The sequence below is a fragment of the Nycticebus coucang genome, chromosome 20, assembly GCF_027406575.1.
Source record: "Nycticebus coucang isolate mNycCou1 chromosome 20, mNycCou1.pri, whole genome shotgun sequence".
In the NCBI taxonomy this organism is placed as follows: domain Eukaryota; kingdom Metazoa; phylum Chordata; class Mammalia; order Primates; family Lorisidae; genus Nycticebus; species Nycticebus coucang.
This window is the reverse complement of record NC_069799.1, coordinates 32250901-32269686: the sequence shown is the minus strand read 5'-3', so window position 1 is coordinate 32269686 and position 18786 is coordinate 32250901. Positions and strand designations below refer to the sequence as shown.

Genomic DNA, 18786 nt, shown 5'->3' with positions numbered 1-18786 from the left:
TTAAAGCACAGTACACTCCAGAGAAGGGAGACATCTACCTTATCAAGTGGAGAACACCCTGTGTTAGTGAGATTTCTCCCCTTCATGATAATTTTCCAAATCTAAGTTAAGTGATGGTTTGGGGAATACTTTACTATATTTACTGGAAATGGGGGAAAATTCCCGAATGGAGAATCCTCCCATTTCTATCCCTGTAAAGCAAATTCTATTGGTAAACTGTGATAAAAGTGGTGAAATTGTTACTATGTTTATGCAAATGGGTCCCTTGAGACTACTGTCACCGTACTTGTATGCATGCTACAAAGATCCATTTTTGTGGACTTGGCCATATCTCCACACTGGGGCCTCTCTACCTCTGAGAGTCATTTTTGTTGAGCAAACATCAGGTCAGTTTTTGAAAGCCTTCCTGAAACGCTTTTCTTCCTTGGCAGCCCAGTCTGGTAATTTTGTTCCTTATTATTATGCACAAGGGATGCCTTAGAATCATCTGCCCCTGTCTCTCTCCAGTCCTATCACACAGGATAAACACAATTTTAAAACATCATTGAAATTTGTATAGAATTTCTTCCATATGAATTATGATTTGTAAAGTATGAGAAATATTTAAAGACATTGTCATATTCTTCACATATGTAGAGTATCTCTGTGAATTCTGTTCTGTACTGAAATGTGTGAATCCTGGTTATAGGATTCGACACTGTCTTCACAGTTGTAGGAGTTTTCTCTGTCATAAATTTCATATAGAGAATGGTTTGAGCAGAAGTTAAACACTTGTCACCTTCTTCACATTTATAGCCTTTCTCTTCAACAGGAATACTACTGTGTACAGAAAACTATGATTTCTAGCATAAAGCTTCGACACACCTTCATATTGTGATTTTTCTCTGACATGTTTTCTCTGATGTTTAGTAAGAACCAAGAATCAGTTAAAATGTTTCCCATATTATTCTCATTTGTAAGATTTCTTTCCAATATGAATTTTCTTACGTGTAGTAAAGTTTGAGCTCTGGTTAAGTGCATTGCCACACTGTTCACAGTTGTAGGATTTCTCTCACAGTTGTAGGATTTCTCTCCAGAGTAAATTTCTACAAGCTTCGTTAAGTTATGAACACCAAGTAAGGTACTGCCTCATTCTTCATATTTCTAGGGTTTCCATGTTATCTCATTATTTTTAATGTACAGGCTGTTTTGACCCTGAGGTATTTGTAACGCTTCTCTCCAGAATGAGTTTTTGTTATATACAGAAAGGTGTGAGTACTGGTTAAAGGCTTTGCCACATTGTTGCCATTCATGGGGTTTCTACACAGAATGAATTCTTTTATGTACAGTAAGGGTTGAGGACCGGTTAAAGGCTTTGCCACATTCTTCACATTTATAGGGTTTCTCTCCAGAATGAATTCTTTTATGTACAGAAAGGGTTGAGGAATCCTTAAAGGATTTGCCACATTCTTCACATTTGTAGGGTTTCTCCCCAGAATGAATTCTTTTATGTGCAGAAAGGTGTGAGTACTGGTTAAAGGCTTTGTCACATTCTTCACATTTGTAGGGTTTCTCTCCAGAATGAATTCTTTTATGTATAGAAAGGTTTGAGTACTGGTTAAAGGCTTTGCCACATTCTTCACATTTGTAGGGTTTCTCTCCAGAATGAATTCTTTTATGTACAGAAAGGACTGAGAAATCCTTAAAGGCTTTTTCACATTCTTCACATTTGTAGGGTTTCTCCCCAGAGTGAATTCTTTTATGTACAGAAAAGTTTGAGTACCAGTTAAAGGCTTTTCCACATTCTTCACATTTGTAGGGTTTCTCTCCAGAATGAATTCTTTTATGTACAGAAAGGGTTGAGGAATCCTTAAAGGCTTTGCCACATTCTTCACATTTGTAGGGTTTCTCTTCAGAATGAATTCTTTTATGTACAGAAAGGGTTGAAGAATTTTTAAAGGCTTTGCCACATTCTTCACATTTGTAGGGTTTCTCTCCACTATGAATAATTTTATGTACAGAAAGGGTTGAAGAAACCTTAAAGGCTTTTCCACATTCTTCACATTTGTAGGGTTTCTCCCCAGAGTGAATTCTTTTATGTACAGAAAAGCTTGAGTACCTGTTAAAGGCTTTTCCACATTCTTTACATTTGAAGGGTTTCTCTCCAGAATGAATTCTTTTATGTACAGAAAGGGATGAGAAGTGGTTAAAGGCTTTTCCACATTCTTCACATTTGTAGGGTTTGTCACCAGAATGTATTCTTTTATGTGCAGAAAGGGTTGAGGGATCCTTAAAGGCTTTGCCACATTCTTCACATTTGTAGGGTTTTTCCCCAGAGTGAATTCTTTTATGCACAGAAAAGTTTGAGTACCGGTTAAAGGCTTTGCCACATTCTTCACATTTATAGGGTTTCTCTCCAGAATGAATTCTTTTATGTACAGAAAGGGTTGAGGAATCCTTAAAGGATTTGCCACATTCTTCACATTTGTAGGGTTTCTCCCCAGAATGAACTCTTTTATGTGCAGAAAGGTGTGAGTACTGGTTAAAGGCTTTGTCACATTCTTCACATTTGTAGGGTTTCTCTCCAGAATGAATTCTCTTATGTATAGAAAAGTTTGAGTACTGGTTAAAGGCTTTGCCACATTCTTCACATTTGTAGGGTTTCTCTCCAGAATGAATTCTTTTATGTACAGAAAGGACTGAGAAATCCTTAAAGGCTTTTGCACATTCGTCACATTTATAGGGTTTTTCCCCAGAGTGAATTCTTTTATGTGCAGAAACGTTTGAGTACCAGTTAAAGGCTTTTCCACATTCTTCACATTTGTAGGGTTTCTCTCCAGAATGAATTCTTTTATGTACAGAAAGGGATAAGTAATGGTTAAAGGATTTGTTACACTGTTTACATTTGTATGGTTTCTCTTTATTATAATTTGTCTTATGGTTGGAATATTTTGATCTGTGGCTAAAAGACTTGTCATCATTCTCACAATGGGAGATTTTCTCTCCAGTATGAAGTCCCTTGTGCTTAGACAGTCTTGAGCAAGATTTAAAGACTTTGCAACATTCCTTACATTTGCACTGCTTTCTCACAAATTGGGTTATCTTATGTTTACCAACATTTGAGCATAGTTGTAAGTCTTTCCCATATTTTTTACATTCCAATGTTATTTCCCTGGTATATATCATCTTATGTCTATTTACATTTGATAATTTTCTGACAACTTTGAAACGTTTACTGCCTTCATAGGTTTTACCATGCAAAGCTGTTAAACTGCCATCTAGTCCATTGCAACATACTTTCTGCTGGTTATACTCACACACTCTATCCCAGTCTTTTATTGAGTTGAAATTCTCAGGGCTATCATTTTCATATCTTCTCTGGATTATCTCTGGTAATAGAATATTTACACCCAGCACTTGTGAGTTGCTCTGGGTAGAATGATTAGATATAACTGAAAGAAATTTAAAAATACAAAATTATGCCACTGAATTTCATCACAATGAATAAATATACATTACAAATTCTGTCTGTAAAATTATGCCCAACACAGTAGCAAGATGGCATAGGACAACACAATAATTTTTGAGATACATGTAAGTAAGAAATATATACTGTATTTTAGGGATTATATAAATGAAGTGAGAATTTTCAGTCCACCAGGTGAGTACAACGTGAAGTGGCATATACACGTCAGGTGCAGTGGTTCATGTCTGTAAACCTAGCACTCTAGGAGAGTGAGTGGGTGGATTGCTTCAACACAGGCATTTGAGCGCAGTCTGAGCCAGAGTGAAACCCTGTTTATACCACAAATAGAAAAAATTAGTGGGGCGAGTGGTAGACACGTGTAGTCCCAGCAACTCAGGAACCTGAAGAGAGAGTATCTTGAGCCCAGGAGGTTGAAGTTGCTGTTAACTATAATACCACATCACTCTATCTGTGGTGAAAGACACTCTGTCTCAAAAATATATAACTATATAAAATCAAACAAGAAAAAAGATGATAATGACAAAAGGTGCAAAATATGAGAAGAAAAGTTCATTCTACTTATAGACCACAGACATTCCCCCATCTGAAAACAGCATTGTCCATATGAAAGTAAACTTTTTCCTCAAAAGAAAAATAGAGACCTGCATTAACTCTACTGGCTTTTCAGGACTTTTGTAAAGATAGGTTATGTCTACCAAGAGGGAGAGTGATGAAGTGAATGGTGCAGGTTTTGGCAGTTTGAAACCCCCCCCCCCATATGGGCCAGCGCCCTAAACTTTTGAGCCACAGGCGCCGCCCGAGAATGGTGCAGTTTTTATAAAACTGACTGGGGGAGCTGAAACCAAAGGTAAAATATTGTTACAGCACCAGAGAGACTCCAAGACAACAGACAGATTCAGGTCTAGCAAGTGATTACAAGCTCTTAGGAGGAAATTTGGGGAAAATGCTTTAGCTAGAAAATAGCCACACAATTGCACAGGCAAAACAATTTCACAATGTATACTGAACGCCTCAAGTCTGCAGTATAATTTGTGTCAGAGTCTTGTAAGGTAAAGCAACATCATGGATTTTGTGAAAGGTACCTTATGTGGCTTGGTGCCCATAAGCACAGAGGTTACGGTGCCAGCCACAGACACCGAGGCTGGCAGGTTGGAACCCAGCCTGATCCAGCTTAACAACAATGACAACTACAGCAAAAAAATAGCCGGGAATTGTGGTGGGTGCCCGTAGTCCCCAGCAACCTGGGAGGCTGAAGAGAGAGAATCCCTTAAGTCCTAGAGTTTGAGGTTGATGTGAGCTCTGACACCACAGCACTGTACCGAGGGTAATAAAGTGAGACTGTCTCAAAAAAAAAAAAAGAGAGAGAAAGAAAGGTGCCTTATGTGATTCTCAAAAGTCAATGAAAGATTAGAACATGCAAACAATAATAGGGAGAAATAACCTGAAGAAACAAAATAAATAATGTAGAATCAACCATAAAAAATAGAGATGTCTGGATGGCGCCTGTGGCTCAAAGGAGTAGGGTGCTGGCCCTATATGCGGGAGGTGGTGGGTTCAAACCCAGCCATGGCCAAAAACTGAAAAAAAAAAAAAAAGATGTCTAAATTACCTAAGAGTTTTATCTTCATGATGGTAGTTGGGTGACATGGAAATGATAAAAACAACTAAGTAAAGTCATAAAAATGGAGATATCAACAAAAAAAACAAGCTTTAAAAAAAGAGAAATTCTTAAGTTGAAGAACATGGGGGGAGGGGGAGGGTAGACTGAGAAATTTTCAAAGGTAAGAAAAACAATACAGAACATCAAGCTCACCATACTTCAGCAAGGAGAAACACAACCCATAAAAAGACACGTGAAGATCAAAGATTTGAAAGCCACACAAGAGTATCCCAAAAGCTATGAAAGGAAACAAATGTGTCATCTCTAAGCATGCTCTTATGAGACAACTAGTGGATGTTTCAACACACACCTTCTCCATCAGAAAAGAGTTAGATGAAGTGCTAAAAGAACAAAAATTTCAAAACACATACACTGTATCCAGCAAAACATCCCTTCAAGATAAAGAAAAAACTAAACATTTATCAAGATAAATAAATGCTGAAAACTGGCAAAGAAGAAATTTCAAAGGAAGCCCCTTTCATTGGAAATATTATGCTTGATAACAAAGCTAAATTAGGTAAAAATAAGTAAATCTGAAACAAAAACTGAGTATATTTAAATAAAATATTGTATTATTATGACAAGGCAGAAAGCACTTTTATTTTTATTTATTTATTTATTTATTTTGTAGAGACAGAGTCTCACATTATTCCCCTCGGTAGAGTGCCATGGTGTCATACAGTTCACAGCAACCTCCAACTCCTTGGGTTAGGCGATTCTCTTTGCCTCAGCCTCCTGAGTACCTGGGACTACAGGCCTGGACACAACGCCCAAACCTTTTTTCTTTTCTTTTTTTGGTAGTTTTCGGCTGGGCTGGGCTTGAACCCACCAACTCCAGCATATGGGACTGGAGCCCTACCCCTTTGAGCCACAGGCACCGCCCCCAACTATTTTTTTCATTGCAGTTTGGCCAGGGCCAGGTTTGAAACCACCACCCTCAGTATATGGGGCCAGTGCCCTACCCACTGAGCCACAGGTGCCACCCTATTTTTTGTTTTTTGAAACAGAGTCTTAAGCTGTTGCCCTGGGTAGAGTGCCATGGCATAATAGCTCACAGTGACCTCAAACTCTTGGGTTAAGCGATTCTCCTGCCTCAGCTTCCCAAGTAGCTGGGACTACAGGCACCTGCCACAAAACCAGGCTATGTTTTGGTTGTTTGGCATTGTTGTTTGGCAGGTCGGGGCTGGATTCAAACCCGCCAGCTCCAGTGTATGTGTCTGATGCCCTAGCCACTAAGCTACGCGCTGAGCCCAGAAAGGTCTTTTAATCGTGCTTTAAAATTCAAAGCAAAAACAGAATCTTAACATGAAACTTCTGTTAATGGTATAGGTGTTCAATGTAACAAGATGAAATTGGTGACATCACTAAGGTGAAAGAAAGGCTGGGCAAGGTGGCTCACGCCTATAATCCTAGCACTTGGGATGTCAAGGCAGGTGATTTTCTGAGCTCACAAGTTTCACATCAGCCTGAGCCAGAGAGAGACCTCATCTCTAAAATAGCTGGGCACTGTGGTAGCACCTGTAGTCCCAGCTACTAGGGAGTCTGAGGCAAGAGAATCGCTTCAGCCCAAGAGTTGTAGGTTGCTGTGAGCTACAATGCCAGACACTCTAATGAGGGTGAGAAAAGTGAGACTCTATCTCAAAAAACAAAACTAAACAAAACAAAAAACTAGCCAGGCATTATGGCAGGTCCCCGTACTTCTAGCTATTGGAGAGACTTGAAGCAAGACAATCTCTTTAATCCCACAGTTTGAGGTTGTTGTGAGCTATAACAATGCCACAGCACTTTACTCAAGGACACAGAGTGAGCCTCTGACAAAAAACAAAACAAAACAAAAACCATAGATTAACAAAATCAGAAATACAATGAGTTATAATTTTTGCATTCAATTGAAGTTAGCTTGATATGAGTCTGAATAATATTAATAATATTGTTATATCTTTAAGAACTTTTTATAATTTCCATTCTTCAAGGTGTTCAGAAAGAAAATATCTATAGAATTCATGTGAAGTAAACTAAGAAAGCAATCAGACTAATTACAAAAATCAATAAAACAGAAATGAAGGCAGCAAGAGAAGAAATGAGGAGAAAATATCTAGAAGAAATAAAGTAAAAGGAACTTTAACTCATTTATATTGAATGTAATTAACTCAATAATCTAAAAAGATGATATGGCTGAATAGACTTACAATAATTGAATTTCTACAATATTAGGTCTAGAGAAAGCTCCTTGTAGCTTTATGGACTCAAATAGGCTAAAAGTAAAAACACAAAAAATCTGAATGCCAAGCAAATGGTAACTCAAAGTGGGTGAAGTAGCTATAATTATATCGGATAATATACACTTGTGGCCTAAACAGACAAGAGAAAAATGTATTAGTAATAGAACGGTCTCTTTACAAAGAATCCTCACTATTTATTACATATACTTACAAACCTCATTTAGGTATATTACATATCTTATGCAATATAAACAAGTATGTATAACATCAATAATTCCAAACATAATAAATCATGGCAAAAGCAATGGAAGAAACAGTCACATGGTCATTTTTAAGTTTAGACCATATGTTTTTCTTCTGTTTTTTAAAATTTCAGATTAATATGAGGGTACAAACAATTAGATCACACGCTGGGCACCGTGGCTCACACCTAGAATCATACTACTCTGGGAGGGTGGATAGATTGAGCTTATGTGTTCCAGACCAGCCTGAGCAGAGCGAGACTTCATCTCTACTAAAAATAGAATGACTGGTCTCAGCGCATGTAGATCAAGCAGCTAAGGCACCAGACACATACACCAGAGTTGGGGAGTTTGAATCTAGCCCAGGATGGCCAAACAACAATGGCGGTTGCAACCAAAAAATAGCCAGGCGTTGTGGCAGGCACCTGTAGTCCCAGGTACTGGGGAGGCAGACAGGAGAATCGCTTGATCCCAGGAGTTGGAGGTTGCTGTGAGCTGTGATGCAATGGCACTCTACCCAGGGCAACAGCTTGAGGTGCTGTCTCAAAAAATAAAAAATAGAATAACTGTGGCAAAAGAATCACTTGAGCCCAAGAATTGGAGGTTGCTGTGAGCTAAGACACCACAGCACTCTACCAGGGCAACAGCTTGAGACTCTGTCTCAAATAAAAAATAAAAAAATTAGGTTACAATGTTTCCATCTGTTAGGTAATCCATTTGTTAGGTAAAGTCCCATTTATAGTTGTGTCCCTCAGCCAGGAGGTTTGCCATATACCCTTACATAAGACACTCAATGGAAAGATTAGAAAAACTATTAATAAGATAACAGATGACTTGAACATTGTATATTACTTAGACCTAACAAACATGACAGAACTCTTTAGTCAAAAGTAGCAAAATAAGGCTGGGCATGGTGTCTCAGGGCTGTAATCCTAGCACTCTTGAAGGATGAGGCTGGAGGATTGCTTGAGGCCAGGAAAGTTTGTGAAGAGCCTGAGCAAGAGTGAGACCTCCTCCTAAAAAATACCTGGACATTGTGCTGGGTGCCTGTACTCCCAGGTACTTGGGAGGCTGAACTCGCTTTATCCCAGGAGTTTGAGGTTGCTGTGAACTACGATGACACGGCACTCTACCAAGGGCAACAGTGAGACTCTGTCTGAATAAAAAAAAAATGAAAGGGTGGCACCTGTGTCTCAGTGAGTAGGGCGCCCGCCTGAGGAGTTCAAGGCAGGTGGATTACCTGGGCTCAAGCATTCGAGATTAGCCTGCAAAAGCTCAAGACCCCTTCTCTACTAAAAATAGAAAAACTACCCAGACACTGTGGCAGATGCCTCTAATCCCACCTACTGGGGAGGTTGAAAAGAGAGGATCACTTGTACCCAAGAGTTTGCCGTTGCTGTGAACAATGCCTCTGAACTCAACCTCAGGGTGATAGAGTGAGAAACAGTTTCAGAAAAGTTTCAAAGAGTGATTTTGTAACAAGAGAATTTAATATATGCACGGGAATACTGTAACTCCCCAATGACATAGTATATGTAAGAAATGTACAGAGTAGATACCTTTAACTATATTAAAGTTGAGAAATTGGGGCTCAGCACCTGTAGTTCAAGCAGCTAAGGAACCAGCCACAAATACCAGAGGTGGCAGATTCGAATCCAGCCTGGGCCTGCCAAACAACAATGACAGCTACAACCAAAAAATAGCTGGGCATTGTGGCAGGCACCTTTAGTCCTAGCTACTTGGGAGGCTGAAACAAGAGAATTGCTTAAGCCCAGGAGTTGGAGGTTGCTGTCAGCTATGATGCCAGGGCACTCTACCCAGGGCAACAGGTTGAGGCTCTGTTTAAAAAAAAAAAAAAAAAAAGTTGAGAAATTGGGCTCAGCGCCTCTAGCCCAGTGGCTAGGGGGTCAGCTACATATACCAGAGCTGGCAGGGTCGAATCCAGCCCCGGCCTGCCAAACAACAATGACAAATACGAACAAAAAGTAGCCCGGTGATGTGGTGGGTGCCTGTAGTTCCAGCTACTTGGGAGGCTAAGGCAACAAAATTGCTTAAGCCTGTTGCTGTGAACTATGATGCCACCACACTCTACTGAGGGCAAGAGCTTGAGTCTCTGTCTCAAAAAAATAAAATAAAACAACATAAAATAAACTTGAGAAATTAGAGCATACACAAATTAAACTATCACAGTTCATGTAAAGAAAGTGTTGAAGTTAAATGACATGAGCTTTTTCTTTATATTTGGGGGAGATTCTTAAGTGCTCTGATAAAATTTACTGACTATACTTTCTGCACAATCTTATTTGAAACCTTCATTGAATCAAAAACTATAAAGCAGAAAACATATGCCGTCTATTTGAAGTGTGTCCTGAGATGCCTGACCCAAATACTAGTATTAACTGCTCACTCTCACATTTTGAATAGGATACTAAGGCAGACCCCTTTTTAACAATGAAAATAAATCGCCACATTAGGAAGGTTCAGAACCACTGAGCTAAAGAAAAAAGAAATTGCTTTGAGGCAGTTTCATTCTGTTGCCCAGGTTAAAATGCCATAGCATCAGCCTAACTCACAACAACCTCAAACTCCTAGGTTGAAGTCCTCCTTCTGCCTCAGCCCCCTAAGTAGCGGGGACTACAGGCAACCACCACACTGCCTAGCTATTGTTTTTTATTTTTAGTAGTGAAAAGATCTCACTCTTGTTCAGGCTTGTCTTATACTCAGGTACTCCAATGATCATCCCACCTCATCCTCCAAGAGTGCTAGGACTATAGAAGTGAGCCACCATGCCTGCTTAAAGAAAAAGAAAATTTTTTTTTTTTTTTTGAGATAGAGCCTCAAGCTGTTGTCTTATTGGAGTATCATGGCATCACAGCTCATAGCAACCTCTAACTCCTGGGCTTAAGCGATTCTCTTGCCTCAGCCTCCCAAGTACCTGGAACTACAGGAGCCGCCACAACACCCAGCTATTTTTTGGTAGTAGTTGCCATTGTTGTTTGGCAGGCTTGGGCTGGATTCAAATGCGCCAGCTCTGGTGTATGTGGCTGGCTCCTTAGCCGCTTCAGCTATAGGCACCGAGCCTAAAGAAAATTTTTAAAAATGTTTCAGAGATCCTCAAAAATACACAAATATTTTTATGTTCTGAAAATCAACCAAACAGCAGGCAGATTTTGCAGTCCTGGATAAGCCATAGAAAGTTCTTTCTTTTCACTATAAACTAGAAAGAACATCGCCAAAAACTAAACTTCTTCTATAAATTAAAAAGAAAAGACCAGTCCCCTATAATCCTAGCACTCTGGAAGGGCAAGGCAGGTGGATTGCTTGAGCTTAACCAGTAGGAGTCCAGTCCAAGCAAGAGCAAGACTAAGTCTCTTAAAAAGAAAAACTAGCCGGTCACTGTAGCAGGCACCTGCAGTCCCAGCTACTTGGGAGGTTGAAGCAAGAGGATTCCTTGAGCCAAAAAGTTTGAGGTTGCTGTGAGCTATGACACCACAGAACTCTACCCAGGGTGACAAGGTGAGATTCTGTTCCAAACATAAATTTGGATTAAATTAAAATTTAATTTAATAAATTTAATAAATTAATAAATTAATTTAATAATTTAATTAACTTAATTTAATTTTAATTTTAATTAAAAGATGAATAGGGCCAGGCATGGTGGCTCACACATGGAAACCCACCACCTGAGAAGCCAAGGTGAGAGGATTGCTTGAGTTTGTGAGTTTTAAACAAGCCTGAACAGGAGCAAGACTCTGATTCTACAAAAAAACAGTAAAAATATTAGCCAGGCCTTGTGAAGAAACCTGTACTCCCAGTTACTTGAGAGGCTGAGACTGAAAAATCACTTGAACCAAGATGGTTAAGATTGCTCTGTGCTAGGCTGATGCCATGGCAAGCTGGTCTGATGGCAACACAGTGAGCCTTTGTCTCAATGAGAAAATAAACATAAGAAATGAAAATAAAAGAACAAAATTGCCTTTATGTAACAAGAAAAAGAAACCCAGGCTTCCCAGAACTCATTTCCAATTAAGCTGAGCTTCCCTAATCACATTGCATTGTGTGGTTTCCTCCTTCAACTTTGGACCTCTGACCACTGTTATCTGCTTCATTCACTCCAACCTACCTGGATGCTTGACCACTGTTTGGTGAGTCTTCACCATCCAGGGTTCTTTCCTTTTTTCCAGACAGGTGATGAGGTCCGGCTTAGAGACAGCAAGCCCTGTTTCATTAGAAAAATAAAAGATAACATGACGCTTACTGGGCTTCACCAGTTAACAATGTAGAACCTTCCTATAGGACAGAACACAACATTTTAGAGATCCTAAAAGAATAATCTAAAAATAGAGGTTTCTGACAGAAAGTTTACAATATTTTACAGGATTTAAAATGCTCTACTACCCAGTAATATGGAAATAAAATTTGGGGCTAGAAACTAGACTTAAAGGTATGGGCAACAATGCTAAGCCTCTACATTTTTGAAATTACCATCAATGTAGGGAAGGATATTTATCAGCTCAAGAAAGACTAAGATTAATGCCAAGATAACATCTGAAATATTTTCTTTTCTATACTAAGAGCTTATGTTTTCCTTAGAAACAACCATCTAAAACAAATGCGGTCAAAGAAGAATCTCCACAAAACCCACCTACAGAGAAACAATCTGAAATGCTTAGTGTGCAGTTAAGAAATGTGTATGTAAGTTATCCTCACCAAGGAAGACCAGGTGTCTGTAGGTCTCCAACATGACATCCCGATACAAAATCTGCTGAGCAGGGTCCAGGCAGTCCCACTCATCCATAGAGAATTCTATAGACACATCTCTGAATGTCAACAGTTCCTGAAAAAAAACTAGAAATCTAAAAAAACCAATATATATCATGATGCCATGAGAAGACTTAATTTCATTTTTATATCAATGAGTGGGTGAGAACTTCTTTTGACTTAATGACTGAACGGTATTATGTAATAAGTATAGCAGAGAGATAGTCCCTCATGTGCTCTCTAACGCTGAGGAAAGAGGATGGGATAACATCCACAATACCAGTGAGATGCTGTGCTTTTTGGCTTTACAATGCAAAAATAAGGCCACCACTACAGGCATGTGGATTCTTGCACCTACTCACATCATTCACTATAAGCTGTGCGTATTTCTTACGTGAAAATATTATGGTGAGGTAAATGGAAGCCCTAAGATTTTTGTGTGCAAGCATGAACTGGAGATTCTTGTCAAACGGAGTTTTTTGTGGGTTTTTTTGAGACATAGTCTCACTATGTCATCCTCGGTAGAGTGCAATGGTGTCACAGCTCACAGTAACCTTCACCTCTCAGGCTTCAGCGATTCTCTTGCCTCAGCTTCCTAAGTAGCTGGGACTCTAGGCACCCACCACAACGCCCAGCTATTTTCTTCTTGCAGTTGTCACTGTTGTTTAGCTGGCCTGAGCCGGGCATGAACCAGCCAGCCTTGTTGCATGTGGCTGGTGAGTAACTACTGTGCTATGGGCGCCAAGCCTCAAATGCAGTTTTTTATTCAGAAGATATTAGGTGAAGCTTTATTTTTGAATTTCTAACAAGCTCAACAGGGATGCCAATATTTCTGCCCCATAATATTTTATCACACGTGAGGCTGGATTTAACCCAGTTGAATGTTGACCCAGTAAACAACCATTAGAGCCTTTATTTTCCAAACAAGGTATAAAAAGAGAATCTCAAAAGGTGCATACGAGTTGATACTCTCCCCAAAGTACTTAACCATATTCTGATAAAAACCACTTTAAAAAATGTTTTTCAAAGTTGAAAGTACAGGCTTGGCACCTGTAGCTCAGCGGCAAGAGGGCCAGCCACACACACCGAAGCTGGTAGGTTCAAATCCAGCCCGGATCTGCTAAACAACAATGACAAGTACAACCAAAAATTAGCCAGGCATTGTGGGAGGCGCCTGCAGTCCCAGCTACTTGGGAGGCTGAGGCAAGAAAATCACTTAAGCCCAAGAGTTGGAGGTTACTCTGAGCTGTGACACCAAGGCACTCTACCCAGGGTAACACCTTGAGACTCTGTCTCAAAAAAAAAAACACGCGGAAGATACAGATATCTGCCCTATCTTCTAATCTCTAATGCTATCTTTAAACTCTTCTTTAGCATCCTAGAAAGCAAGGCTTTTGTAATAATTCTGATTTTGAGAACCTTGAGTTACTTTATTACAGGAGATAATTGGGAACAAGGAGTTTCCATATAAAGACCAAAGTGTGACTTTCATATTTCTTGCCCTCAGGTGCCCTCCCCTGCTAGCAATTTCGGCTAGGGCAATGGAATGTTGGTGGTGCTGTCCTGTCTCCATGAAGCACAAGCAGGGCAGGCCCTGTGACCTCCGTTGGGAGAAAAGGCTCAACACATTTTAAAACTCTCATGCTTGACACTGGCCTAACCTTAGCATCACATGGGGGCAATAATTAAAACCGTGTGGATGATGCAATTCAGACTAATAGAATCAGTGGGAAGGTGGAATCACAGATGATGCATTTCTTCAAACTGGCCATGGAATCCTACCTGGAAGCCTGGGCTGAGAACTACTCAGGTAAGTATCACCTCCCAGGCTTTATTACCTACACAAGGTATTCCGTATCCTGGGCCCCTCTAAGTATGTGATCCTGCAAGAGCAGCAATTACTCTACCTTGAAGCAAATACTCACTTTTTTTTTTTTTTTTTACAATGGCTATATATGTACTTGTTTAAGAATTTCAGGAATAGGTGTTTAGCAATTAACCGAAGAATCAAGATTGCAGAACTCCCCCTGCAGGAAAATGCTGAGCAGTTAACCTCTACTTCTCTTGTCCTGAAGACTGCCAGATGGCAAGAAACCTTTATAACAAGCTAGGGGGACCTACACATAGAAAGCTCCTGCACATAGTTTCCCAAGCTCCTTTCCCCTTTCACCACCTTTTGGTCAGCTGAGGAACATAAGGTGGTCTTTCCAACATTATTCAGCCATCTCCCCATGTTGCTCCTGAATAAACTGCATTTTCTTCCAACAACTCTTGTATGTTGAATTTGCTTTCAGAAATGATTTGTAAACCTTGGTTTTGCCTCAGATTTTGCTGGTTTTAAGTGGGTGTATGAAGTGGCTTCTTTGACAATTTCACATATTGCTGGTGTTACTTCTCCTGGACTATGGTAACACTCAGATGGAGAAAGTAAGCACACCATAGAGTCCCTTCTGTGCCAGGAGCCAAAACATATCACAAAAATGCCCCTTGCTATCTTGATTTTACGAGCAAACTATTCTCAGGAATTCAACCGTAAACAGCAACAGTACTTTCCCCTTGCATATCTCCTCAAAAATGCACCCCCCGCCTTAGGGTCCTTCTAGTAATTTTCTAGAAACTGGCCCCCTCCCCGCCCTGCTAGGAACAGCCCTTAGTTACTTCCTCGTTTGTGTGCTTATAAGTCCAGCTGAAAAATAAACTCTTCGGAGCTTGATCAGACTCTTGACTTGCTCTCATTCTTTCGTGTCTCTTGTCCCCTCATTCGACTGACCCCTTTGTTTCCCAGGTCCCCGTTGAATTCCCCGCGGGCCGGGGCACTTCTGCTCAACACTTTTATTTATTTAATTTTTTTGAGACAGAGTCTCACTTTGTCACCCTCTGCAGAGTGCCTTGGCCACCATAGCAACCTCCAATTCCTGAGCTCAAACGAACTTCTCGTCTCAGCCTCCTGAGTAGTTGGGACTACAGAGGCCTGAGACAGGGTCTGGCTCTTGCTGAGGTTGGTCTCGAATTTCTGACCTCAAGCAATCCACCGCCTTCAGCCTCCCACAGTGAGCATTACAGGTGCAAGCCACCTTGCTGGCCAACAGCGTTTATTTATTTATTTTTGCCCAGCACTTTTGTAATAACGTAAATACTCTTTTGCCAGGGAAGACCAGCCACCACAATCTTGAAACATAGCATTCTATGCTGACCCTTTAGGTTTCTAGAGCTGACAGAAGGAAGGAGTATTCAGAATAAAAAACTGAATTGAAAATTGCAAACTGCAAATTTGAGCCTTGGTCACATGTGGATGCAGCTCAGGCCCTGTGTGCATACATGGGAAGTAGGGAAAATGAGAAACGGGGAAGTGGAAATTCTTTAAGTGTACTCAATGCACATATGTGATCCAGCTTGAGTTTGTAGCCTTATACTCTTTGGATCAGTTGCAAGTCTAATAATTTCAATTTTACAAAGAGGTGGCCAAGCCATACAGAGTACTTTGTAAACGTTTTGTGAAATTTTGAGACAGAGACTCAAGCTGTTGCCTTGGATAGAGTGTGATGGCATCATGACTCACAGCAACCTTCAACTGGGGCTCAAGCGATTCTCTTGCCTCAGTTTTTCTATTTTTACTAGAGATGGGATCTCATTTTTTGTTCAGGCTGGTCTCAAACTCATGAGCTCAAGCAATCCACCCACCTCTGCCTCCCAGAGTGCTAAGATTACAGGCGTAAGCAACCACACTCAGCCTGTTTTGTGACTTTTTTTAACAACTATTTTGTAAATAAAGATATAACATAGAGCTGTAATTTTGCATTTCCCTATGTATTGTGACTTTAGGGGCACTTTTTGTAACACTGTGTACTACAACTGCTCAAGAATAGATATTGAAAATAGGCAGACATGAACCATTGTGGCTTCACTATTTGAGACATCATGCACTCTGCTGTACAACTGTGTGCTGTGACAGGTAGGCTGAGATGAAAAGCACCCCCTAGAGTAACACTCCATGGGACTCTTCTGTGTTTATATCATATCTGGTAACTCTGGAAGGTGTGTAAAAATACTTTATTAATTACAAAGAGAATTATTTCCAACTCCAAAATAGCCTTTTAAATGGTAGACAGAAAAAGAACTGCCACATTACACAATTAAAACAAAGTGTGATATTCATCTCAGAGATTGTAAAGATCAACGAAGTCACCATAATTAGTCCTCACAAGACTTGACAGCACCATTGGTTATATATAGTTCACCCTAAATTCACCTTATACTTGGAAAGGCCATTTGTGTTTGTACTGGACTATATTCAAAAGACAGAAAAATCTTCTCTTGTCTACATGATGGAAGACAGTTTCAAACAAGGAACCAGAGGAACACTAACGGGAGGTCCTGCACCACAACAGGAACTCTGACAAGGGTTGCTATCTCCTGGACTATTTATATTTCAAAGCAATGAGTCCTGGCCCCTGGAGAAAGACAGACCTGAATTTGAAAAGGCGGTAAGAAGATTATTTATCTGGTAAAATTATGTACTTATATTTCAAAGCAGAAAAAAACACATACAAAATTTTCTAAATTAAAACCTTTAAGAAAAAGTAAGAGAGCAAAATCTTTACATTCAAATTGGGGTATTCGTCTGGTATTTCTAATTTCCATCTGCTCTTATATCACACAGGTCAAGGGCCACTTCCTTGAACTCCTGGACATAATTTCAGGAAACACTGACAGCCACCACAGAGACAGCATGAAAGAGGGTTTATGGAATGAAAATAATCAGAAGACAGGAGCTATGAAAGACCCATGAGAGGGGTAGAGTTTGTTCAAATATTGGTTGAGCCACTGGCCTGTAAAAGAAACTAAAAATCTTAGGACCAAATCTTTATGCAAAAGCAGAGGTCAAGCCCAGGGGCTGAGTCATTTAAGACCTTTTTTTATTTTATTTTTTTGTATTTTTCTCACTCTGTCGCCCTTGGTAGAGTGGCGTAGTGTCAAAATATATACTGCTTCAATTTATCTAATAGTTACCAACTCATTAAAAATAAGTTGAAATAGGCTCGGTGCCCGTAACACAGTGGTTAAGGCGCCAGCCACATAAACCAAGGGTTGTGGGTTCGAACCCAACCCCAGCCAGCTACACAACAATGTCAACTGCAACAAAAAATATCCAGGCGTTGTGGCAGTTGCCTATAGTCCCGGCTCTTTGGGAGGCTGAGGCAAAAGAATCGCTTAAGCCCAAGAGCTTGATGTTGTTGTGAGCTGTGATGTCACAGCACTCTACCAAGGGGTGACATAATGTGACTCTGTCTCAAAAACAAAAAAAAGGGGCTGGGCCGGCGCCTGTGGTTCAAAGGAGTGGGGCGCTGGTCCCATATACAGAAGGTGGCGGGTTCAAACCCGGCCCCGACCAAAAACTGCAAGTATAAATTGATTCATTTAAAAAAAACAAAAACAAAAACAAAAAACGCTCAGCGCCTGTAGCTCAAGCAGCTAAGGCACCAGCCACATACACCAGAGACGGCAGGTTCAAATCCCAGGCCTACCAAACAACAACGACAACTACAAAAAAAAAAAAAAAAAAAAAAGCCGGCACTGTGGCAGGCGCCTGTAGTCCCAGCTACTTTAGAGACTGAGGTAAGAGAATCGCTTAAGCCCAAGAGTTGGAGGTTGCTGTGAGCAATTAACCGCTCCGGGAAGGGGCCGCAGCAACAGAGTCCCTACTGCCTGCCCCTCTCCACCTTTTCCTCACAGGGTCTGAGGGCCAAGGGTGCCAGTGGCAAATTTCTATCTGAACAATAAAACTGAAGTGAAATTGCCCGGGTCCTGCCAGTCACTTCTGGCCCCAACCACGCCCCTCCCCCTCTCAGGACACCCAGTCTCCTGTACTCACCATTTCCCAGCTTCCGGGATGTCCCGGTGTCCTCCCTACAAATCTCCCGGCACCTGCAGGTCACAGGGTGACACAGGCGACTCTAGAGACACCTGGATTCTCCAGCACATGCAAAAAGCTGAAGAGGTTAGCCCAGATCAGTGCCCAGTGAAAGAGACGAATGCTGCTCCGGATTCCCAGAGACGCCTTCTTCTTTCTGGCTGTGCATCTGATTGGACAGTTCATTTTGGAGCATCCTTGATTGGACTGGACTCAGGCCCCACCTCCCTAACCTTGAGTGACAGGAATGCCGTCCAACTAGAGGCTGAAAGAGGCAAGAATGCTAACGGTTTCCTCAACAGCCCCCACACTTTTTTTTTTTTTTTTAAATTAAGGACACGGACAATTACTATTTATCTCGACATTCCAGGGACATCATACTTGCCACAGAGTAGCTCTTTAACAAATTTCGACTAAAGGAATGAAAAACTACTTAGTGTTTACTCTGTGCCTTGGGCATTTCAATAGGAGTTTGCTTTGAAGGCGTTTTCAATATACATTGATGCCTAGCTAAAAACATGCAC

The 18786-nt window shown here is 40.6% G+C and overlaps 1 protein-coding gene across 2 annotated transcripts; it reads right to left on the bottom strand.

The window, feature by feature from the left end:
• Nucleotides 1-1161: 1161 nt before the first annotated feature.
• Nucleotides 1162-18390, bottom strand: LOC128572349 (zinc finger protein 43-like). Of its 2 annotated transcripts, none has more exons than XM_053572203.1 (4): nucleotides 18224-18390; nucleotides 12301-12427; nucleotides 11714-11809; nucleotides 1162-3431 (listed from the first exon to the last, which is right to left on the bottom strand). In XM_053572203.1, exons 1-4 carry the CDS (start codon nucleotides 18224-18226, stop codon nucleotides 1300-1302), a joined length of 2358 nt encoding a protein of 785 aa, XP_053428178.1. In that variant the 5' UTR covers nucleotides 18227-18390; the 3' UTR covers nucleotides 1162-1299. The 2 variants fall into 2 exon arrangements, with proteins under 2 accessions (XP_053428178.1, XP_053428179.1); XM_053572204.1 differs by having other exon boundaries at nucleotides 12301-12396.
• Nucleotides 18391-18786: the final 396 nt, after the last annotated feature.